This window comes from Leucopleurus acutus (genome assembly GCF_964270905.1).
Source record: "Leucopleurus acutus genome assembly, chromosome: 7".
Classification (NCBI taxonomy): domain Eukaryota; kingdom Metazoa; phylum Chordata; class Mammalia; order Artiodactyla; family Delphinidae; genus Leucopleurus; species Leucopleurus acutus.
Window position 1 is genome coordinate 58,455,226 of NC_139150.1, and position 26,200 is coordinate 58,481,425.

At 37.9% G+C, this 26,200-nt stretch overlaps 1 protein-coding gene across 7 annotated transcripts in view; it reads right to left on the bottom strand.

The window, feature by feature from the left end:
* Window positions 1–26,200, bottom strand: part of PTPRD (protein tyrosine phosphatase receptor type D) — a 1,574,709-nt gene that overhangs the window by 198,681 nt on the left and 1,349,828 nt on the right. For all 7 annotated transcript variants that reach the window (XM_082842820.1, XM_082842821.1, XM_082842823.1 and 4 more), the window contains one exon: window positions 3,523–3,711. In XM_082842820.1, the coding sequence (XP_082698946.1) occupies window positions 3,523–3,711 (189 nt within the window). The remainder of the gene's footprint in view (window positions 1–3,522; window positions 3,712–26,200) is intronic.

The window sequence follows — 26,200 nt, forward strand, 5'->3', positions numbered from 1 at the left end:
TCTTTTCCCAAGCAAGTATTCTAGTCATAATTAACACGCTTATTTCCTAGACTAATAAAATGAAGATGGGTGAGACTGCTTCAAGGAAGTATGGCTTTTAAATCAAACAAAAGATTAATTTTTGGTTTTGTTTTGTTTCATTTTGGTAACAAAAGTGGCGCAAAAGAGAGGTACACTCAAAAAAAACCAGGCCGGGTTTTCAAGAAAGTCTTCTGCTGAAGAAAGCCAAAAATACGCAGCAAGCACAAAAAAGGCTGCATGAAGCAAAAAAAATTAAAATTAGTTATTATATATCATGAAAATATTACTTAAAGAAACAAAACTCCCTTAAGACATGCAGATTTTTAAGAAAAGAAAGACCAGTTTGCCACGACTTACAATCATTTATTATGTCTGCTGAAAAACAAAGAGTAGTTGAATTAGAAGGTTTTTTTTTAAAAACTTAAAAAGCATGGCCTATGCCAGCCCGGAGGGCCAACCAACCACTGCTTGAGGACCTCGAGATGGATCCCCTAAGACACCCATCAAAATCCACCAGTGGGATTAGCAGTGTGGTGTCACAAAACCCCAAGAAAAATACAAAACAAGAATTATAAAAGAAATGCACACTGAGTCAAAGTCTAAAAAACCAGCAATCCACATACCACCAAGAATACTCAGCACCTTTTGTCTCCAGAGCCTGAAGGACAGAAGATCGAAAAATCCAGAAGCGAGTAATCCAAGAAAAAAAGAAGTGGGGGGGAAAAAGCACTGCTGTCAGGTTGTAGGCGAGTGTGATCAGGTGGAAAGGGGAGTCATTCTTTGACTTTTAGGACAGTAAGAGAAAAAAGAATCGAAGAACAAAAGCAAAAACCTTTTGAAAGATAAAGACAAAAAGCAGGTGTTCCAGGCTGTCTTCTGCATGTCTGCCACTGTTCTCCAGACCATCTTGACTTTGGTCCAGAACAAGAACAGCTAAGGAAGAAAAAAAATGATTTTTTTTTTTCTCCAGTTGGACAAAAAAAAAAAAAAAAGGAAAAAGAAGGAAAAAAAAAAAGGAAAAAAAGGAAAAAGGAAGAAGAAGAAAAGGAAAAAAAGAGGGACAGATGGTACGCTGTGACTGGTCTGCGGTCTAAAGACCTGGATATGCTTTCTTTGAAGCATATCACAACTTAAAGAATCATTTTCATAAAGAAAGAAATGAACAAAACAAAGAGAAAAAGAAAAAAAGAAAAGAAAAATTCACAAGATGAGAGTCACCAATCATAACCAAACAGTACAAAGGAAAAATATAACATTGATGGACATTACTGTAATGATTTTGAAAACAGGACAAATATGAGAGTGATGAAAGGACAGAAAGAATGAGTAAGATCATTCTGTGAACGTTAGTTCAGCACTCTTACCTCTTATTGGTGTACCACCTGGGTGGATAATATGAATGCAAATAAGATTAGAAAGAAGAAGCATTAGTACGAGAAGAAGGAGGCTAGGGCTGGGGAGAAGAATTAAATTAGATTTACAGAATTAAATAAGGTCTTAAAAGAAACTTGAATTACTATACTGGTAAAACAGGAATATATTAGATAGTATTATTAGATCATAAAAGCAAGTTGCGTTATACCACAGAGGGCAAAGACCACAATAGGCAGCATTGCCTTTCTCAGAGAAGCAACTGAGTTCTCAGGTCTGGGGTCATATAGGGTTAGAATTATATCTTATAAGCCTCATAGTCTTAAAAAAAAAAAAAAAGAACTAAACAATATTTTTAAAGACATAGTTGAGGGAAATACTGGCTAATCTATTTAAGTATATATATAGATATGCATATATATATACTGTTATAGGAAATACTAAAGAATAACTAGAAACAAACACTGTTCACTGGATATATCTTATGCTACTTACTATGCTACATTTGTGTGATATAACTTGTGTTCTATTTTATTTCTACACAGTGTTCTTACGATAACAGTTCCGTGGATGTGTGTGTGTGTGCGCCACTAAGGAAATCTGGTGCCTACACTGACAGTTAGTAAAATGCATGCCATGCATTTTATTATTAATAATAATAATAATAATCTGAATATGGAAATTAGTGGGGGGGTGAAGTGCGCTTCAGAACTAAGCACTTACCAATAGATTCTGGAGATTTAAATACGGAGAGAAGAAAGACAGCATAAAAATATTATTATATTCCTTAAAATTTGGTACAAATTTTTCAGAGTTAAAGCTTTATATACTAAATCATCTATGTTACATGTGAATAATTAATTCTTTATTTACAATAACAGAATGCTAATCTACACAATTCTGCTGACAACAAGCAAAAGAGGCAGTTAACAAGACGCTTTAACATCACAGGACAGGTCAAAAGCTGAGAATTCTGGGAAGACAGGCAGTTAAACAACTTAGAATTCTGTATCAATATTACTACCAATGCCAAAGTAAACAGCTTACTAGTACACATCCCTGAGAAATTACCTAGGGACAGGCTCTAAAACTTAACAAATTTAGAATTATCTCTACTTTTAATCTAAAGAGAGCAAAGGAATAAACTTGGGATGGGGATGGAAGAGGGAGAAAGGGCAATGGGTAGCGAGAAGGAGGGGGGGGAGGGATGGGGGAGGGGGGAGGGAGAGAGAGAAAGGGAGGGAGGGAGGGAGGGAGGGGGGAGGGAGGGGGGGGAGAGAGAGAGAGAGAGAGAGAGAGAGAGAGAGAGAGAGAGAGAGAGAGAGAGAGAGAGAGAGAGAGAGAGAGAGGCAAAAGCTGGAGTCTACACCAAAAGCAGACTTCTGTAGATCCAGTCACTGGAGGGTTCAAAAATCTTTGATGTGGACGCACACTACTGTGGCTAATGTGTAGAAAATACTCACTCATAATAATATTATAAATAATATTAATAAAAATCCCCTCCTTTCATTGGTACTTTGTGAAGGACTTTATAAAAAAAATACATCTGGTTACTCATGAGATAACACTTCTGTGTTTTATGTATTAGTGAAAAGAAAGTAGATGTGCCCGAACTTACTAAACTTTGGTAGTTTGATGAGTTCAAATGCAGAAAAGAGAGAGAAAACACACTTTAATAAAACTGAATCATTTTAGCATTTAATATGAACATTTTTGGGTTTTAATGGATATAACCATTGGAACTCCTTGCAAGTTCTGAATGAAGTCCAATGTTGAAATAAATTTCGTTCAAAAGAAAACAGAGAAATAAGAAAGAAAGAGGAGAAAATGGATCCATCAAATACTGCGGAAGAGCAGTAAATTAAAAAATTATCAAAAATGCAGTCACAGCACTGAGCAATGTGGATTAAACAGAAGCTGCAAAACACGGAGAGGAGAAGAAAGACAGACTCTGAAACGGGCTATGACATCACAAACGTGGACAACACATTAAATAACAGAGAAAGAGAAGAGGGAGAAAAATCAATACCTAAATATTAAAAATAAATAAAATAAAAATAAAGAGAGAGAAAACTAAAAAGAAAAATTAAAATTCTCTAGGAGCTTGTGGAAACAGTAACAAGACCCTACCTGATCGTAACTGCTTAATACGGCCATTGTTGTTGCTTGTGTCGACAGGTAAGAAATCTTTGAACCAAGTGATTTCTGGATCCGGATTCCCACTGGCTGCACAAAGCATGGTGGCAGTGCGTGTACGCTCAACCACCTTCAACTGTGGGCCCATGTCAATGGTAGGGAAGCCCCTGGGAATTTGATCCTCTGCAAGACAAAAGGTGATACAAACATGTTATCAAGTCAGATACCCAAGATTCAAGAGATATTGACCATTAACCTCTCCCATTAACCTATCATTTGTTGAGAAGCTAACACAAACTAGGTAGCATTGCACTGGTACATTAAGGAACGTTGTTCCTGGCCAGAAGAGTGCACAGTCTAAGAGGCCAACAGCCTAACAAAGAGCTCAGACATGTGTGATAAAAACCATGACCAAGGAATGGATCAAGTTCTCTGGGAACAGAGAAGGAGAAGTCACCCTACAGTATGTGTCTGATGAGGTCAGTGAGCACCAAGAGGAAGCTGTGAAATGAGCCTTTAGGAACAAGTTGAGTTGGCCAGAAAGAAAGGAACGTCAGAAGTACAGGCACTGAGAGGAAAACTTTTCCTTGAGGGAAAACCATTGATCCAAAAGAGCTAGCTTTACGAGGACATGGTGAACAAGCAGGTTAGCTGGACCAAGCTATCTGTATTTGAATCTGTTATGTTTTTCTTTTAACTTTTAGGTAAAACTCTGTATATTTTTTCACCCAAGCACAGGTTCAACCTGAATGAATTCCTTTGTAGAGAGTTTCAATTAGTCAGAAAAGTACCTGAAATTCTCCCTTACAAAAGAAGAAAAGAACAAAAGCAACTCAAAAATGCAACACAGAAGCATACATACATTCCTTAGGGTAAGAGAATACTTTCTTCCATTCCAAAGGCCTACACCGTTTTCAGTCATTAAAAAGTTGAAACTCCTAAATTTTGAATCTTCAACTCATCCAAAGTTCATTTCTCCCTATCCCACATCAAAATTGCCCCAGATCTTAGATCTTGAGAAATTAAAGTCCTCCTAAGTCCCTCAAGCATGACTACATTGATACCCTGCATGGCCAGCTCTTCCAGTTAGCATTAGAAAGGTATATTATTCTATTCAAGGATTGAAGGAATTTTAGTTATATGGGTGACAATTATCTAAATTAGAACTTGGGTGTTTGTTTGAAGACTATTATGAAACATTTTGACGTCCAGTTGGGCCTGGTGTTAATGTAATCAACATTCCAACATTCTCTCATGACCTCTGATGAATTGTCATCAGCCAGCAATTCCAAAATGACTCTAAAGCAGAACCAGTGAGCAAAACAGAAACCATCAGGTGTGGTACCTGGCTTCTATTTGGATGTCTCCCACAATTTCTGGTATGATCCTCTGAGTCTTGCTAAAGATGCACAATTTCAAGGGAAAAGGTCACATTCTGATGACTCCACTGCATTGTTGACCAAATCTGTGTTCTCCACTCTCTCTATACTTACAGGGTAAACTCAAATCTCCTAAATCTGGCTAGCGAAGTCTTTTAAAATCAGGACCCATTTTTCTCAGCCTCTCATGGATGACCTCCCTCATAGGAAACATTTCTTCGGCCCACAATGAAATTCTCACCATTCCCCAGACAAATCATATCCGATGAGTACACCGTCTGTGTGTCTCTAGAAAGCCACACACAACCAAAATCACCTCCTTTATAAAACTTTTCAAAACTCTCTCCAACAGACTTAATCTTTTCCTCCTCATATCAACTGCAGTAGTAAGTACCTAAATCCACTGTCTTGTATTTTTTAATTCTCATCAGTTTATCCTTCTGTAATACAAATTTCTCCATGCCTCGCCTGCATCCAAATCCCCTGCCATCAAGTTAGTCTGGGTTGACAGATTTTGAGAGAACTCCAGTGATTGCTAAGCCTAAATATGAATATATCACAGTGATTGAAAAGTTTCCTACTACACATAGTAGAAAACTACTTATGGTAGAGAGTTCATCAGAGGAATAGTTCAGAACTAGAGAGAGAGATTTGGAATGTGAATAGTAAAAGAATGTCAAAATACTACCAAAGATTAAAGCTCCCAAGAAAGGGAAGATATCCTGAACATTAAATCCAGGTTTCTGTAAGAGAAAATCAAGGTGCTAATAGGGAAAAGTAGACTCTGGTTCTCCCAAGGGAGATTTATGAAAAGTCCAAAAGAAGTTGCTGAAGCAGTTGGGTTTGACACATGGATTCACCAGAGGATATTTTCCTGTCCCACCAGCTAATTACGGCCAGAGACTAAAAAGATAGTTAACTTCGATGAGCTACATTTTACTTAAGTTGAAAGATGTGGCTCTTTTGAGGAAGCAGTAGTAATACTTTCCATTTATTTGAATGCTTACAGGCTGCCAGCCAAGCCTAGGTCTACAGTGGACAAGTGTCAGAAACAGTGGTTAAGAATGGAATTTCAAGATGACTTTTCAAGGCTCCAAGGGAAGGTTAAAAATTACAAGTCAGATAAAGAGCATTTTGCAAATTAGGCTATGCTAATTTTAATACTCTATTCCACTTGAATTTCATCAGACTTTTTTTTTTTTAATGGCTTTAAAGCTTTAGTCAATGTGTTTACATCTAAAGCTTAGTTTTAATGTTATTTGGGAAAATAAAAAAATAAAGCAAAAAGCTCAATAGCCATTGTAGCACACACATTATATTATTAAACATCTCATTCACCAGCTATTGACCCAGAATGCTTCAAAGAATAAAAATAATTTATTTCAAGTGCCCCAAAATCAACTGCACTGCCTCAGACACCTAGAAACGAGTTTCTAAAAAAGCTCTTATATTTTGTTGTTGTTAATTTCCATATTGAAAGCAATGAACCTCAGTTAATAAAAAAATCACCTTGGGATTCCTGAGCTGTTTCTGTCTTTCCCAGGACATTGAGTCACTCCTGTGGCATCTAACTACTAGTTACATCCACATGCGTAAACACTGCTCTACTAGTCATTACTTTTCTTCTACAAGTTCATCTCTCTGAAGAACCACGCCAATATTCTATACCTATCAGCGGCAAATGTCAAAGACTTGAGATTGTTGAGCCACTTACGAAAGGCTCTTACCAAAGAAATTTAGAATTAATAACCATTTATAAGAAATGAAGACCTCACCTTGGGGAGAGCTGACAAAATTGACTTGTGCCCTATGGAAAGCAGGCTAATACATTTGCATGACCTTTCTTTTCCTCCTTAGCTCATAAAGAACACTCCAGAGCCCCATTTCCATATACACAAGTGTACAACAAAGATAATCTTTCTCGCATACTAATCAGACAAAGGATGTAAAGAGAGTTCCTTTCTTATTTTTAATAAGGGTAATTAAATTCTATCCATCCCCCCCTTTGCACAGAAACTCTTTTAATGCACTTTCTTCATTAAATTTTCATGAGAAACATCACAATGTAACAGATTCAAATAGCCAGTGCTGTTACACATTGACAGTTGTGGCTTGTTTCCAATTTGACTGTCAGGTATTTGGCAATAAAACTCAGTATTCAACATAAAATGAACTGTAGAAATAATGAAATTTCTAATTGGTATGCTTATCTCAGTGGGCGTAGTTTAGAAGACGTTAATTGCTTTTTTTTCACCTCTACATTTATTGGTGATTTCTATAAAACTGCCTTGGCCATTTGATAACATCAATTTTGACAGCTCATCAAATGTATAGTACCAGGAACTTGAGGGGAAAAAAAAAAAAATCAATACCCTTTATATGTTAACCACACAAACTTTTACAGGAAAATACAGAAGCAAAAATTAACAAATTGTCTTAATGTTAGTAGCTTTAAACTTTTTACACAAGTGAAAGGAAAAGCATTTTGTCCTATTCTTTAATGTGTTCATTAAGCTTTAAAATGCCTTACTTATTACTGTTCCATATTAATATTCAATCAAGCAGGATTAGCTACTAATTCATCAACAATTTAAATCAGACTTGACCTTCACAAAGCCATTTGGTCCGTCATTTTGAGAGGCCATTAAAGGGCAGATTACTACATACTTGTGCGTAGTGAATCGTAGAAGTCATACATATTTTGTTTGGAATGGCAGCTATAATAGACCTGGAAATATAGCACATTCCTTGAACCTGTTTGGGGTCTTAATAAAACATGCTGATATGAAACTTTCAGTTCCATTAAGGAAAGAGAATAATGAACCTCAGCATCTTTCAAAGTCAACTTCCCATTGCTGTAAAACTTTTGTTAATAACCCCTAACGTCTCCAAGACTTAAAGGAATGTATAGGGAAAATAGCCCGACTTTGTTTTGTAGGGAGTTATGCTTTAGATATCTGTGAATGATAAAGTAATAGTTTTTGCATAATTTGCTCAAACTACTTTCATTGTTCAACCATAAACAATTTTAGTGATGCTTTACTTTTGCTCCAATTCCACAAAACTCAACCTCTCTTATTTGATAGCAAACACAAAACTAAATTGCCTACTAAGTCCACAGCCTCCTTCCAAGGTGGCCCTAAGCAGTTCCTCTTGCCTCATCTTGCTAGGATTCAGTGAGTTCAATCAGACAGGTGCTTTGACTCTAGTCCCAAAAGATTTAAAGAAGTTTTCAATAAAGGACCATTTGTCATGATGCCACATTTCCAATTTTTTAGATTTATAGCAAATATGTTTATGAAGAAAAATCACTTCAATTATATCAACAGTATGCTCTTCCAAAAGAATTATTAAAAGACGTGAATCTGGAGAAAGAGATAAGCTTTTTTAAAATTTTTTTTCCTTGGAGAACTCATCCCTCTGAACCACCTTCCTGAGGACCAAACAGTTCATAGTGGCTCCTCTTTAAAAGCTTTCAAAGCTCACAGAGGGCAGGGCTATATGTTACTTCCTTTTTAACCATTACCATATTCAATAAACACTTGCAATTAGACATATTTAGGAAATTTGGGCAACCATTTCTGCATTTATTCATGTGACATCTCTGAATTCCTACTGGGCTTATTTAATGGCATCTTTTTAAACTTAATTTAATTCTATTTTATTCTATCCTATCCTATTCATATTTTTGGCTGTATTGCATGGCCTGTGGGATCTTACTTCCCTGACCAGGGATCGAACCTGTGCCCCCTGCAGTGGAAGCGTGGATTCCCAACCACATGACCACCAGGGAAGTGAAGTCCTAATGGCACCTTTTTAAACAGTTAATCATTCTTTAATTGTCCTGTGGCTATAGATTGGGTCTCCCCAATTTAAGTATAAGTCTAAGAGGCAAAACTATCTTTTACAGTGTCTTAAGTAGTATTAAACTTATAAATTCACAAAAATACTTGTTAATGATGGCTTTCTTCATTTTTATAGTCACAGGTTTTATTTAATTAGCAAACGACTTTCATCATTTGGGATGTGCAATTTATGCTTGGCTCTTTCTTTAACTGAGTGCAGTTGCTACACTAGAAACACACAACTCAGATCCTGCTTTCTTAATTTTACAGGAAGCCTTCCCTCATATACTGGTTGTAAGTTCCTACAAGTCAAAATGGCAACCACATAACAAAACCTTAAGTGTGAACACAACGAAACTTAAAAGAACACAAGGGAATATGTACCTCTACTCTGCTATCCTATCTTTAGAATGATGGGATTGTTGATGTTCAAACTAATGATAACATCCAAGTGAATCACTCAGTTGCATGTTGAGGCAGACATTCTGGGTCTTCTTTCTGCCAGGAGCAAAGATTTCTGCCAGGAGCAGAAATTTCTCAGTGGCTGCATATCTTGAAGCTTTAGGCATTCATGATGTAATCTTACAGAAGCACAACTAACATTTTTTTTTCGTTTTGAAGGATGAAAGAATTGCATAAGGGAAGTTTTTCTTAACATAAGTCAAATATTAGATGGAGAGTATGAAGAATATTTTCTTAAATAAAGTACTATACCCCTTAAAATATGTTGAAAGGCATGCTTACCTGTTAGAGATACAGTACTACCTAAGACAGTAAAAATCCTCTTGAAAAATGTAAATATATTGGTCTTAAGATGGTCAATGAGAAAGTATCTTCATATTTATGAAAGTTGCATTACAATAAAAGAAAAAGACCTTTTAAACTACTAGTTTAAACAAATCTACTGGGGGACTTCCTGGTGGCGAAGTGGTTAAGAATCCGCCTGCCAATGCAGGGGATACGGGTTGGATCCTCGGTCGGGGAGGATCCCACATGCCGCAGAGCAACTAAGGCCGTGTGCCACAAGTACTGAGCCTGCACTCTAGAGCCCGCAAGCCACAACTATTGAAGCCCGCGTGCCCTAGAGCCCGTGCACAGCAACGAAGAGTAGCCCCGCTCTCCGCAACTAGAGAAAGCCCACGTGCAGCAATAAAGACCCAACGCAGCCAAAAATTAAAAAAAAAAAAAAAAAAAAAATCTGGACAGGGTGAGATGGGGGTCAGGGGCGGGAGGGAGGTCCAAGAGGGAGGGGATATGGGTATACATGTGGCTAATTTGCTTCGCTGTACAGCAGAAGCTAACACGACATTGTAAAGCAATTATACTCCAAAAAAAAAAAAAATCTACTGGACTGTTAATAGATGGACTGTCAATAGATCATCAGTCATTCTACAGATATTTACTGAAAGCCTTCTTTGTGCCAAGATTGGGCCAGGCCCTGGGTATGAAGTAATCTAGAGAATCTCTATATTGCTGTGATTTAATTGTATCTGTAGGATAATTAGATTCTTTGGAAGTAAAAATAGTACCCAGCCCATAGATGGAGGATTGAATGGGATAATGCATTAAATGTGCCTGGTGCAGCCTGGCACTAGCGCCTGACATCTAGTAAAATATTAGCATATATGTACTTACTCTATCCCAAGCTCCCACAAAAGATTTTAACAGAACAGAGGCAAGTGACTCTAAGGCTTGATATAACAAGAGCTGCAGCAATAAACTGTAAATGGGAGAAATATTCTACGGGAATCATAAAGAAACAGGGATTCTATAGAAATGCAAGTGAATTTAGAGGGTAGTATATGTGCCAAGTAACCTCTTAAAAGCTAGTAAAAGCCCTCATTTCTCACTCTGAACAAGACTTTAGGCTTTTAATTAATCAACAACACAAACAGCACAAATAAAACAGATCATATTGTCATCCAATTTGTTCCCCAAAACAAAAAATAACGCTAAATATTTGGGACAGCAAAGCTTTGTTGTGAATGACTGAAAACACTGAAACCATTTGAGACTTATTAGGGTCGCTTGAGGTAAGGCAAGGGTGGTATCATAATTACCATTTTCTGTAGACACAAAGACTCAGCAAAATTGTTACTTGGTCTCAGTCATACATACAGCAGAAAATTCTTGTAAATCTTTTAACTCTAGATTTGGTGTATTTTTACTTCAACATGTTTCCTCTATGCCAATTGCTGTTCTTTGAATAAATATTCATCATGAACAGTGATAGAACTCTTAATCAGAGTCAACTCATAATGGAAGACACAACAAAAATTATTCTAAATACTTGGTCATCTTTTATTTTTTAAGCAGAAAGGACTAAAATTTCATGGGATGTAATAACAATTTTAAAACACTTTTACATAAAAAAGATTCATCCTTTAATATGTATCAACTGACTTCTCATTTTTTTGCACAGTTTCCAGGTAGGACAGAATTCTGCCATGTATGTCAGCCAATAAAATGTGGATGAGAAATGGAATTATGAAAAGGATGATAAATATCAAATAATTTCCCTAAGGAGCTCAAGTTCAGCCTGTGCCTATGTCTTTAACCCTTCTGTAATTTCTAATTCATTATCTAGGAAGGGCTGTAAGTGGCAGGACTTCTGCTTTGAGCAGACACCCAAAGACAGTACACAGACCAGAGAAGTAGACAGAAGTAGATTCAGCATATCAACCCTATAACCTGACACCGCACAGGGGTCTCCTCTGTAATATGGGACCAATAATGACTACCCCAAATGGCTTTGTCTGGGAAAGGAGACAGATCCGTATCTCAGAGGCTGGAAGGCTGAGGGGTTAGTAGTTGGACTATTTGCTACTTTGTTGAACAGCAAATGAGTTTTCAAGTCATTATCTTTCAGAATAAACCACGCTATCAGGCTACAAACAAGAACTGTTTCTTTCCAGAATACAATCCCTGAAGAGGGGAAAAAACATTTATTATTCTTTTCTTAAAGAACACAGTGTAAATAAAGCTTTTATTTTCACCATTCCATATGGCAGCAGGGTATAATTTGTACTGTTTTGACATCATGACCGTATTATTCAAAATCAATCTTCCTGCAGGTGAATTGAATAAGGGGCTGAAAATGGAAAAGTAAAAGGGAAAGAAAGAAAAGTTAAATCAACATTTTCTAGCAAAGTTAGGTTCCTGGGCCATTATCAAAATGATATGCATATGAATGAAACTGAAAAAAAAATATAAAGTGGTTTCTAATTATAAGTCAGAGGCTACTCTAAGTCAAAAAGAAAATATCGAAATCAGGAGGAAACTGCCAGTTAATAAATGATATTCCAAATGAAATAATAAATATAAGGTCTGGTCCCCCAAAATAATTACGAACAAGATACGAAGAATTTTTAGTCCAAGATCCTCTTTGCAAGTTGTTATGTACAGATGGGTATGCTTGTCTTAATATGGCCATAAATCAATCAGAGAAGCTTTTATTTCAGACTGGATTAAGGTATCTCTTAAGGGCAGTTACTAGGTATAAGGGTCTCCGAAGATTTCTCATAGAATTATGCCATTCAAGAATAGGAAATTAGACATTGATAAGCTGATAGGAGTCTCATTAGCAGCTACTAAATATTCAGCATACTAACCAGCAACCCACAGAGTATTCCAGAGCAAAAGCTCCATTTTCTGAAATAGTCTTCACATATGGAGGAGGCTGTAAGGCATTCTTGGCTCAGAGTAAAGCAAATTTATTTAGAAGCAATGTATGCAATTATCCTATAAATCGCAAAGTAATGTCTACTGTCTGTGTAGCAGAACACAAACTCATTGAGATTAAATTATCATTAGTATGAATGTGGTAGCTGCAATTTCACATGGCATTATGTTAACCCCCATTGTTGTTAGTTTTTGGCCTTAGCAAATGATCATACTCTTTGTGATCTAAAATTCATTGAGGGGCGGGAGAGGGGATGAGGTCTATTAATACCTGGATATCTAAGTACATATTTAGAAATCAGGGTTATGCATTTACCTTTGGGAATAAATAACTCACTAAAAATCCAATAACATCCATTTTCACAAAGCTCACTGCTTTCTATTAATTTATTTTTACTAACAAGCTGGTGTCATGATACTTATCCCATACACTGTCCAAATTTTTCCCTATTTTGTATATTAACCACTTTACATAAATTAATATTTAAATCATACTATGAAGTTTTTTAAGGAAAAAAAGGAAAAATGCATAATAGAGCTAAGGTTCAAGCATTTACTTCCCGTTCTTCTTTGTTTGTTTTTAGAAAGGGACAAAGAATAGTAAACATGGAAAGAGAACTGGATTTGGCTCCTGCCTCCATTATTTGCTGGCTTTGTAACAGTTAGGAACTCTAGTGAGCTCAAAACAAATAAAGCCAAGGAAAACATTCATCCTGGCTGCCTCCCTGTATTGTGGTGAATGTAAATAAAAATAAATAAAATGTTTATGTGATCAAATTTTTCATCAATAAGAAAACTAGAAGGAACCATGTGGTTTTGGATTGGACTTGGAGGTACTGGTATGAACTCATGGTTTTAAAAATATACATAATGATATAGAAATCAATGTAATTGTAAATGAGTGTGCATATACACACATACATACACTCCTTATATAAGCTTACTAAACACATCTTCCGTAGCTGTGTGACTCGAGAGAAGCTAGGAGCAGCCATACCCAGTAGAAATGGCCATATCTAGTATCTAGGTCTTGGTTTCTAAATATGACTCTCTAGTGAGAAGAAACAGAGCTCCTTGGAGAAACGACTAATTCTACCCAGCACTGGGACAAGGAAAGTACAAGATGTACCTGGAATATGTGTAGTACATGGAAGTACTCAAAGAATGACAGGGTCATGTTCAAAGGTCAAAGGAGCTTGAAGGGTTCTCATTAGCCAAATGTGGGACCATCTGAACAATAACAACAAAAAATAATGAAGAAAAAACAATATCACCACATTATAAAACATGAAATAAGATAAAAAGACATGAGTCTATACTGCTATAAAAGAATAAGTTGAAAAGTTTCAGCAAGAATGGTGTATTGGCATAGTCTCTAAGTAACTCCTGCCATGAATTGATTAAATATAAAGGAAAAGAATAACTCTTTGACAGAGAAGCCCCACAGAAACAGCCTTGATCAAGATACCAACATTAACAATATCAATGATGGGATAAATCAAACTCGTGCTGAAAATAACATAGCATCACTTCTATGATATTTGCTATAGACTAAATGTTTGTGCTCCTCCAAAATCCGTATGTTTAATCCTAGCACCCAATGTGATGGTATTTAGAGGTGGGGCCTTTGGGACGTGATTAGGTCATAGGGCACAGCCTGTATGAATGGGATTAATGCCCCTCTAAAAGAGGCCCCAGAGACATCTCTGCCCCCTCCATGTGAGGACACAGAGTAAAGAAGATGCTCTATGAGCTAGGAAGTGGGCTCTCATCAGACACAGAACTATGAGAAATAAATATCTGTTGTTCATAAGTCACCCAGTATATGGTATTTTGTTACAGCAGTCTGAACGAACTAAGATAATATTACTGCCAAAGATCCATCATCTAAATATGATCATGAGTAAACATCAGCAAAACCCCAGATAAGAACATTTTATGAAATAACAGCCTTGTTATCTTCGAAACTATCAAGATTAGGAATGTCAAAGGAAGACTGAGGAACTCTTGCAGATTGACAAAGGCAAAGTGTAATTTTGAACTAAAGCCTTCGAAGACATTTAGAGAAATGTGAATAGGGGCAGTTGACGAAACCTAAATGGGACATTGCTGAAATGCAGTATGAGGTGAATGGGGTCTGAGAATTACATGGTTATGATGCATCAATGTTTACTTCCTGATATGGATGGTTGAAACTACAGAACGTCCTTGTCTGGAGGAAATACAGGTACCTAAGGGTCGCAGGTATCATGTCGGCAATTTACAAATAATTCAGGAAAAATAAGTTCTCTGTGTTCTTAGTTTCCTTTTTTTTATACAATTGAGATGGTTTCAAATTTTAAAATCATGTAAGTAAATTATTATAATTACTTTGTTACTTAAATGAGATTTTATAAGTCTTTAGATTATCTTATTAATATCTTAGTTGTGCAAGATTTATTCCCAAAGCTTCTGCATAGCTGCATGTCGCAGGCATTTTTGTCCCAACTCTGAAAAATATTCCCAAATGTGTACTTCATTAGAGGCCCCCTTGAATACAGATTAACTAAATGACATTTCAACTGTTATCAAATTTATAACAATAATAATAGCAAAAAACTTTTAGATCTGAAAATATGTAAATTCCTATAAAATTAAGACTTAGAAATATTTAATTATCAACCAAATGAACAAAATTTGGTAATAATTCAAGAGTAAGGCTCAAGCTCATGAAAAAAAAATGTAGAGAAATCAATACTCTAAAGGAAAAAATTCAGTTATGATTTTTGTTTAGAGAAGTGAAAATGTGAAGTGGACAGACGCTTTATTAATTTTCTTCCCAAATGTCTGAGAAAGTTTAAGATAGAAGATGAGCTTTTAGGTAAGTTTCCTTCCAACTAAAATCTTGTCAACTTGACTTAAACCCCAGAATTGCCTCAGAAATACAAGAGTTGTTTCTTAGGCCACGCTTTTGAAATTTTTCAGAAATCTACCTTCCCCCTTCTCTCCACCTCTTCACAGTTCTCCCCCTGGACCTACAACACAGTAAAGACAAATGTTTGTCATCCTGTTGTCTTTAACGATTTATGGGAATGGGGCAAGAGAAGCAGGCACAAAAATCACATGATTCAGACAAGTCTAAATACATTTTCCGAAGAGAACATTTCACATCTAACTCCACTCGGTAGCATTTCTCATAGTTTTAAATGGCTGCTATTTATCTGAAGGGAGAAGACAGATTCTGAAAACAGAGGTGACGGCAGTTTTATCTGGGGGGGGTATTGTGGAAAAAATATATATACGGTGTTTCACTGTAAAGAATGCAAACTACAAGAGCACGTGAATAAACCTTTAACAGAACTTGTGTTTCAAGAATGTATTATATATCTATGGAGGAAGTCTTCCCCCAAATAGAAATAATTTTCTATTTCTATGTCAAAAGTGAGCCTGAATTTAACAGCAAAGAATTACCAAAAAGAACTACTTACATTTGTCAGTCTTAAGTCTTTGGACTCACAACCTGTCAATATACGAAAACTGCCCCAAGGAATATAACTATGTTTTCCTTTTTTTCAATTTTTGAACTTTTCTCTCTCTTGATATAAACTTACCAAATAAAGTAATACTATATCTAAATGCAAACATAGGATACACAATTATTCAATGATTTTGAAATATCAAAAATAATACACTGCTACTCAGTGGAAGCTCAGACATCTGGAAACTAACCAAATAGAAGAAAAACTATCAAAAATGGACAAAATCACCACCAAAAAGTACATGAAAAAGTACTTTGCTCCTAGAAGAGCTATCAGGCTTCCATCTATAAAATTCTGAAGGCTTGACTTTCTTCAATAGAGCTTAAACTCAGCAAATTAGAAAAACGGTTACAGGCAAAGCTGATGAGGTACATACATCTGAGGCACCTATGTTAACAGCACATGTCCCTGGAGGTTGGACTCTTCTTCACCAGTATAGGTGCCCCGGGGTGGAGCACAGCACCGAGCACAAAGTAACTGTATCTGCCAAATGAGTAGTGACCCATCGTTACCTTCAGGAACTCACGGAAGGGGCTGGTATATTAAGCCATTTGCTTCCCTACATGCTTTGTCTCAGGGTGAAGGCAGAAAGGACTGTGTCTGCCTACACACGTGAGCTCAGCACCCTCACTATCAACGTGGCAGGCGCTCCCTGGGCATCAGTCTAGAATGGGATGGAGATACCCATAGATTTGCCTCAGTTTTCCCCACCAACAACTCAATCCCTGCAAACTGAAGACAGCTGAGCATGCCAGGGGAGTTTCTCTCTAGCCAGAGAAGAAACTCACTAAATATCAGAGCATGACAGTGAATGCCTTTGAATAAAAGGTAAAGTAATTTGAGTTGTACTCCTATGAAGACATGCCATTAAGACTCGCTTTAAAAATAACTCATAGTTGTTGCATTTCAATATGCTACATGCCAATTAAATAGATACAAGTTTCCAATGACAAGATACTCACTAGTGATACAATAAACCTTTTTCTTACATACTGAAAACAACCCAGAGTTGTTCATTTTCATTTAGTTGCAAGAGACTGACATATTGTTATAAATTTAGGCAACATACAATCTCTAATTCCTTAACAAAGTGACAGCAACTTGACAAGTGAAAAAGTTATCGCAGCCTTGAATTCACTGGCATAGAAAGCCAACCTATCCTGCAGTTCTTCCCACAGCACAAGTGGATGGTTTTACGTTTACTGCAAGATGAACGCTCTTTCAATTGCTTAGTGATATGGCTATGAGGCTGCTGAGCAAATAATGTGTGTGCATTTGCTAAAGGAAGTGAGAACTGTATTTCAGCCACTGATCCCTAAAATACCCAGTGTAATTTAGGTGCTTATTGTTATAAAGATAAAATACACAATACAGCTTTGTAAAATGTGCATGATACGTTTCATGGGCAAATTATAATCAAACTGGCAAATTTTATAGTTTTCCAGGAATTAACTCAGAAGCATATAAAATAAAATCAAGAGTGTTTGCCCAGTGAAAGACATTTTCCATTTTGGTTTTGCTAATGGCTATCATAGCCTTAGCCTCTGGTGCTGGTGACTTGGGTTTGAAAGTTCATAGATTTCCATTTACTGAGAACCAATTGGGCACAGCATAGGAACTTTGATGTTGAAATCCTGACAGATCTGCTCCTTTGCCAATAGCGGTTAAGTCACACAATAAAGCCAATCTTTGGTGACTCTCATGTAAGCCTAAGCTACTTTCCTGAAACATGGTGAGTGAGGTTCTAGAAAAAAACTTTCTGGGATATCAATTTTCTTGATGGGTTTTAATATGATAGAGATTTAAGAACATTCTAGCACATACAATCATAGTTTTTAAATGTTACCCTCTTCTGCTGTAAGGAAAAAAAATGCAGCAGAAGATTTAAGACTAGATTGGCCCATCCTCACCTCTCTTTCACTCTCAGACATACATTCTTTCTTCATATTTTGAATTCATTTCCTGGCAGGGAAGATAATATTTGTCTTTTTTTTTCTTCTTCTTTTTTCGTAATTTGGCTGTGCTGTGCAGCTTGTGGGATCTTAGTTCCCCAACCAGGGATGGAACTCGGGCCCCAGCAGTAAAAGTACCAAATCCTAACCACTGGACCACCAGGGAATTTCCGATAATATCTGTCTTAATACTTATATTCCACCCCTGTCAAAGAGCCTACTGTTTGTTCAAACATATGGTGACATGTTTCTAACAATTTAACTTTTTTTTTTTTTGCGGTACGCGGGCCTCTCACTGCTGTGGCCTCTCCCGTTGCGGAGCACAGGCTCTGGACGCGCAGGCTCAGCGGCCATGGCTCACGGGCCCAGCCGCTCCGCGGCATGTGGGATCTTCCCGGACCGGGGCACGAACCCGTGTCCCCTGCATCGGCAGGCGGACTCTCAACCACTGCGCCACCAGGGAAGCCCATCATTTAACTTTTAGTTATACTATTTAACCCACGGCAGAGTTCATCAGAGGTATCTGGACTCCAGGAACCTTACAGTGTTAATGAGAAAAAAAAAAAAAAAAAAAATTTTCTGGGTTGTTCTTCAAAAGGCAGACATTAAATGGAAAATTTCTCACTAAAATAATTTATGAATTGTAGAACATGAGATAATTCTGAGGGGAACTATGCCATGCTGATAAAATATATGATACTAGCCCCTACGACAGAGCCAATTACAACAAATCTTATCAGAGTGATTTTCAGAAGAAAACGGCTAAGCAGATCAACTAAAGTCAAAGGCATGCCTTTTGGTAGATATTCTGAAGGTTTGACTATTTTCAGTAACTGGGTCTATAGACATTACCTCATTCAGTTACCAAAGTTTGTATGTTTCAACTGATTGATCACAGATAATTGTTCAAATGGTGTTTTGCAGGTCTCCTTTTTAAAATTTGACAAAATTTAAAAGTGGAATGTACACTGGCTATAATTTCTTGTTTTTCAGGTTCAAGTTATTATATCTGTACTTTATGGCACAGATTGGTAGTTCCCTTAATTTCCCATGAATCCTATTTTAGAAGAGATCTAACCTACTTCATACAAAGTCAAGCTGAAATTATGGATGCTCACTTTGTCCCCTTTAACAGAGAGGGTGGCTGGCCTATAACCACCCTCCTGGATTTTCTTAAGAAGATGATGTGCAAACTTGGCCTTAACAGAGGTGAATGTTAAAGTCTGAAACTTCACAACCAACCACAGAGTCCTCCTTTAGTTTACACTTGTCAAGGACGTGAACCTCAAACTGATGGACAAAACCTATTACAGGGCTTCCCTGGTGGTGCAGTGGTTGAGAGTCCGCCTGCCGATGCAGGGGACACGGGTTTCGTGCCCCGGTCTGGGAAGATTCCACATGCCGCGGAGCGGCTGGGCCCGTGAGCCGTGGCCGCTGAGCCTGTGCGTCCGGAGCCTGTGCTCCGCAACAGGAGAGGCCACAGCAGTGAGACGCCCAAGTACCGCAAAAAACAAAAACAAAAACAAAACTATTACAGCTTGGCCAGAGAGGCAATAGTTGTGGATAATTAATCAAAATAATCCAATCTCATCTACTTCTCCACATCACATAAAAATGATCCTCTGATTATCTAGAAGATCAGAGCCCAGGATACCAGGACAATTTTTTATTGTTTGCTGGAAAACAAGTCTTCCTGAGTTACCTTTGGGTATAATTCCCCAGGTTACACTGAGGTAATTTAATAAACAACTGTCCTGTGATATTGCAGAGAATTAAACATGCATATGATGCAGAGAATATTCTTTACAACCTGACAATGTCCTCATTCTGAAGAACGATGTAAGAGATCTTTTTCCCCTGGTTTCAGTTTCAGGGATAGTTATGAGTTTGTTTGTTTGTTTGTTTGTTTCTGAAGAACAGATTTGTTTTTATTTTATGGACATTGTATATCTGTGTCACAGGCCTCTCTTTCTCATTTCCAGAGGGGTTAGGAGATTTAGGGCTAAAACTGTGGTCTACTTCTAGCAAAGGCACAGAAGTTCATGGCAGGGCTGCACTCCTGACATCAACTTATCTCATGCCAACGTCTTCCTGTTCTGCCATCACAACATTTTATCTCATCATAGTGACCATTCCTCCGTAAACTAATAATATCCCTTTGAAGCAAGATTATGATAGACACAAATGTATACATATTATAAATCTATTTGTTTTCAAAAATAGATAATGAACACAAGAGATGATCCCCAAGACATCAAGAGACATCCAAAGAAATCAATCCACATTGCCCACAGCAGTCTATGAGAAACGTTAGTTACCCGCAGTTATGATGAATCAAAAACAGTGAGCTCAGTAAACAAGCTTCTGAGAAATAGGGCATAAAAAATTTGACTTGATGAACACTAACCTGAAGGAGGGAATAAAGGAAAAAGAGATGGAGCGAGGTATGGAAAGGACAAAGTGACTATATTTTATTTCTATTTTAGGTAAATCACTTTTAAATATTCAGCCCATGATAAAATTAAATGAGTGTATCTTCTGAAAACAGATTTATATTATCCCCACATGCATTTGTATAAAGCATATTCTTACATTACTTGCAGAAAATTATATTCACATTTAACAAACATTAAATTATATTACTATTTGTTCAATTTAACAAACATTTGTTGAACACCTCTCAGACGCTCTGTATGAAACAATGTTTATTTAGCACTTGAGGGCTCCAAGAACAGTCCCTCAAAACTCTTACTATATAATGGTGGAAACATGCATGTGCTCAGAAGGAACTACGTAAAAGAATCACTAGCTAAGAGAGCGCACAGGGTGAGGGGTGAATTTTGTCAAGGATCAGGGAAGCCAAGACTAACAGTGTCAAGAGAATTTTGACAGACAGGAATGCAGTTAAGGGTTTTTGAGGCAAAGGGAAGAGTATGATCAAGGTGCAGGGATATTAAACAGATGGATATTCAGGGTGAAGTGTGGCCCCTGACTGGGTGCATTTGTTTGGGGACAGGATTAGGAAGACAGAGTGGCAAGTTATGCGGAAGCATGACAAAGATATGGTCAGCTCTGTCTAACCGTGAGAAACTGGAAGGGTTGTAGGGTCCATTTGGTAGGACGTACGGAGCCAAATATTTTTAAACCAAGAAAGTAAGAGTACAGTGTTCACATTCTAAAATATAATCTTTGTTAAGTGAGTTTAGTTGGCGGGGGTGGGGGGGGGAGCAAAGATAAGATCAGTTAGAAGGTTGCTGCATTTGTTTTAATGTAAGATGATGAAGTCTGTGTTTGAATACAATTCCTGGGAAGATAATGGAAGAGATGAGTTAGATACATTTTGGAGAAATATTTCACAGGTTTAGCAAACATTCATTTTATTTAAGGGGAAGCTGAGGTAAAAGTGAGTTTCAAGTTTCTAGTCTCCTAGTTTCGTGGGTCGGCAGGGATGGACGATTTTACCTAATATAAGAGATTCGGGAAGACATGGGGAAAGCTCAAGATTTAAAATACAGTTTTGAGTATGATTCACATGAAAAAAATAGTTGGAATCCTGTGATGGATGAGATGATGCAGGGAAGAATTTATAGGGAGAAGAATATGGGAAATAACCGTATTTAAGGGTCTTACATGATGAAAAAATTTCCTTTAGTAATTCTCATTTGTTGCATATGTATGATGCATCATATTATGTGGAATATTTCTACATGCTGTGCTTGTAAATCAAGTAATCTGTTGACAAATGCTCCAAGTATTATTTTCCCACAGGATAGCATCTTTGCTTATTCCTATTAAATATCAAAAAATGTGATGAGTAATTACACTTTTCAAGAGTTACAGACTTTAGATCTATGTAGACATAGATAAAAATATGTGTGAATATCTGCCTCTGCAAGGAGCGGCATATGAGAAAACCATGCAAACTGTGAGAGAAGATGAAGTAATACAAAATTAATGAGAAATAAACTCCAAAGGAAATTATTTAAATAGGCAGCATAAAATTATTCAAGTTGTAAATTAGCCAGAAAACAACAAAAACCTCTAATGTTAACTTAGGATGTCAAGTCAACTTTTTTTTCTTTTAATCATTCCAAAAGAAGAAGTATGCTATTCTCAACAATTGTTTCCAGCCATGTAATCATCCAAAGAGGTGCCAATGTTTCAAACATGTTCACTTAGTGTGTCTATACTCAGATCGCCATTCACATACTGTGTGAAACATCTGAAGGTTAATTAATAAGAGCCAGTTAAGTTAATTTAGGAGTGTGATGCCAATACAAGCGTCACTGATTAACTCAGACAGAACTAAGCTCAAAGCAAAAACCAGAATACGGAAACACTCAGAGTTGAGGGGAACAGACAGACAGTCTGTCCACTTTTTATTGTGTTAGTAGGAACTTGAAAAATTGAAGGCCCAGCCTATAATGTTTAAAAATATAAAATAACATTTCTCTATATGCAAGTATGTGTTCTTGATGTTCTATAGGCTTATATATTGTTCTAGTATTTAAAACAAGAGGCTATACACATTTTCAAGCCTCTAATATTAGTACATGTATTTACATGCATATGGTACCTCCCACATTTGGATTATTGCTAATATTAAACAATTCAATGTGTTATATAGTAAATACTTAATATTTACCAGTAATACCACAACACTGTCTCAGGTGAAAAGCAAAATCAAAACGATATTCTTTGTTCTGTATTGTAACTGTGGCTCTCAAATGTTTTAAGTCCGACAAACATTTCGTTGGTTAAATGACCTACTTGACAATGTATCCACTATACACAAACACACAGATATACATGTGCTTACATGAATACACATCCTCCAACATGATTTGTGGTAAGAACTGTACCCCATTTAAGAAGACACCATATTTTTCAATCATGACAAGAATATTCCTTCCATGGGCCTGCCATTGGTAGTGAGCTTACTCTACAGCTGTCATAACAATTATTTAACACCAGCAATAGTAAATTATCAATTCTGGATTGAAAGTAAGGTTGAATAAACTTCATCCTGGCATGTCCATGATACCTGGATGGCAAAGTTCCTTTAAAAGCATAATCAATAAGACCATAACTAGGGGGTGGTTTTTGCTTAACAGACATCTTATTCCTTCAAGTGTGTTTCTTTTTTCTTTCGTTGTTATTTCCAAAGGTATATTTTCCAATAACTGGTAATCTCTTTGTTAAGTGATCATAACTTCTGGAGGCCTTAGACCTTATGACTCATAGAATAAATATGTTTTGCTATTAATTATTTTTTAAAATTCTGCTCTATATGATTTCTCTCCATCAAGTGGCATTCAGAATGGGAGTTTTTATACACTAAACTCATTAAACTCCATCCCTGTATTATCCATATCTCATAAGTTTTTTATTTTCAAAAATAAAAACCCTCATTATTATGGGTAAGAGTATATGGCAGGTCATCTTTTTCCATTCCTTTCTTTAAAAAAAAAAATAATAATGATTTTTGAAAGATCACCTAGGATGCAACACTGCCAGAATGGTTTAGCAGCCTGATAAACCAGTCTCTATGAGTGGCTTCAAATCCCAACCTGTGTGGGAAATGATGTGATCATTTTCAATCACTTCACTATGAAGGAAAATCATTAATTGGTTTTCCCTGGACATTGCCAACAACATTTCTATAGAATTCATAGGTATAATAATTCAAATTTCCAAATTTAAAGATCCTCCCAGTGTTGACTTTGAGTCCCACTCAAAGCAACATCTCTTTGCTTGTAATAAACATCCACAGGGCTTCCCTGGTGGCGCAGTGGTTGAGAGTCCGCCTGCCGATGCAGGGGACGCAGATTCGTGCCCCAGTCTGGGAGGATCCCACATGTTGCGGAGCGGCTGGGCCTGTGAGCCATGGCCGCTAAGCCTGTGTGTCCGGAGCCTGTGCTCCGCAACGGGAGAGGCCACAACAGTGAGAGGCCTGTGTACCGCAAAAAAAAAAAAAAAAAAAAAAAAATCCACAGACTTCGTGAATACACAGTCAGTCAAATCAAGCCTTGGAATGGACCAAACCAGAAATGGGATCTAGCCATCTTGCTCCAATTAAACAGAGGACAATGTGCAGAACTAGGCAAAGAAGTATAGACAAAATAATGCATACTGGGATTTGGGTAGAACTTTTTGGTTGTATTCCAATCTTAGCTAAGACCTAAGCTGAAAACAACCAGTGGTAATACCAAGGCGACTGCACCACCACTTATTTAAAAGGAAGCGCATTACAGAATATTGAGCAGAGTTCCCTGTGCTATACAGTAGTTCCTCATTGGTTATCTATTTTAAATATAGCAGTGTGTACATGTCAATCCCAAACTCCCAATCTATCCGTCTCTGCCCCCACCCCTTCCCCTTGTAACCATAAGTTTGTTCTCTAAGTCTGTGTTTGTTTTATAACTAAGCTCATTTAAAACCTAAATGGGAAAATAATTGGAAAAAGAATAGATACTTGTATATGTATAACTGAATCACTTTGCTGCACAACTGAAACTAACACAATATTGTTTATCAACTATATTCCAATATAAAATAAAAATTTAGGGAGCTTCAAGATGGCGAAAGAGTAAGATGTGGAGATCACCTTCCTCCCCACAGATATACCAGAAATACATCTACACGGGGAACAACTCCTACAGAACACCTACTGAACGCTGGCACAAGACCTCAGACCTCCCAAAAGGCAAGAAACTCCGCACGTACCTGGGTAGGGCAAAAGAAAAAAGAAAAAACAGAGACAAAGAATAGGGACGGGACCTGCACCAGTGGGAAGGAGCTGTGAAGGAGGAAAGGTTCCCATACACTAGGAAGCCCCTTCGCGGGCGGAGACTGCGGGTGGCAGAGGGGGGAAGGCTTCAGAGCTACGGAGGAGAGCACAGCAACAGGGGTGCGGAGGGGAAAGCGGAGAGATTCCCGCACAGAGGATCGGTGCCGACCAGCACTCACCAGCCCGAGAGGCTTGTCTGCTCACCCGCCGGGGTAGACGGGTCTGGGAGCTGAGGCACAGGCTTCGGTCGGAGCACAAGGAGAGAACTGGGGTTGGCGGGGTGAACACAGCCTGAAGGGGGCTAATGCCCCACAGCTAGCCGGGAGGGAGTCCGGGAAAAGGTCTGCACCTGCCTAAGAGACAAGAGACTTTTTCTTCCCTCTTTGTTTCCTACTGCTCGAGGAGAGGGGATTAAGACTGCCGCGTAAAGGAGCTCCAGAGACAGGCGCGAGCCGCGGCTGTCAGCGCGGACCCCAGAGACGGGCATGAGACGCTAAGGCTGCTGCTGCCGACACCAAGAAGCCTGTGTGTGAGCACAGGTCACTCTCCACACCTCCCCTCCTGGGAGCCTGTGCAGCCCGCCACTGCCAGGGTCCCGTGATCCAGGGACAACTTACCCGGGAGTACGCACGGCGCCTCAGGCTGGTGCAACATGATGGCGGCCTCTGCCGTGCAGGCTCGCCCCGCACTCCATGCCCCTCCCTCCCCCCGGCCTGACTGAGCCAGATCCCCCGAATCAGCTGCACCTTTAACCCAGTCCTGTCTGAGCGAACAACGGACACCTGAGGGCGACCTACACGCAGAGGCGGGGCCAAATCCAAAGTTGAACCCCGGGAGCTGTGGGAACAAAGAAGAGAAAGGGAAATCTCTCCTAGCAGCCTCAGGTGCAGCGGATTAAATCTCCACAATCAACTTCAAGTACCCTGCATGTGTGGAATACCTGAATAGACAACGAATCATCCCAAATTCAGGAGGTGGACTTTGGGAGCAACGATATATATATATATTTTTTTTCCCTTTTTCTATTTTTGTGAGTTTGTATGTGTATGCTTCTGCATGTGATTTGGTTTGCATAGCTTTGCTTTTACCATTTCTCCTAGGCTTCTGTTGGTCCTTTTTTCCCCCTTTTTATTAGTATAGTTTTCAGCGCTTGTCATCATTGGTGGATTTGTTTTTTGGTTTGCTTGTTCTTTCTTTCTTTCTTTTCTTTTTTTTTATAATTACTTAAATTTTTTTTTCTTAATAATTATTTGTTTTTTATTTTAATAACTTTTTAATTTTATCTTTCTGTTTTTCTTTCTTTCTGCCCTTTATTCTGAGTCATGTGGATGACAGGCTTTTGGTGCTCCAGCCAGGCATCAGGGCTGTGCCTCTGATGTGGGAGAGCCAAGTTCAGGACATTGGTCCAACAGAGACCTCCCAGCTCCACGTAATATCAGACAGCAAAAATCTCCCAGCGATCTCCATCTCAATGCCAAGACCCAGCTGCACTCAACAACTAGCAAGC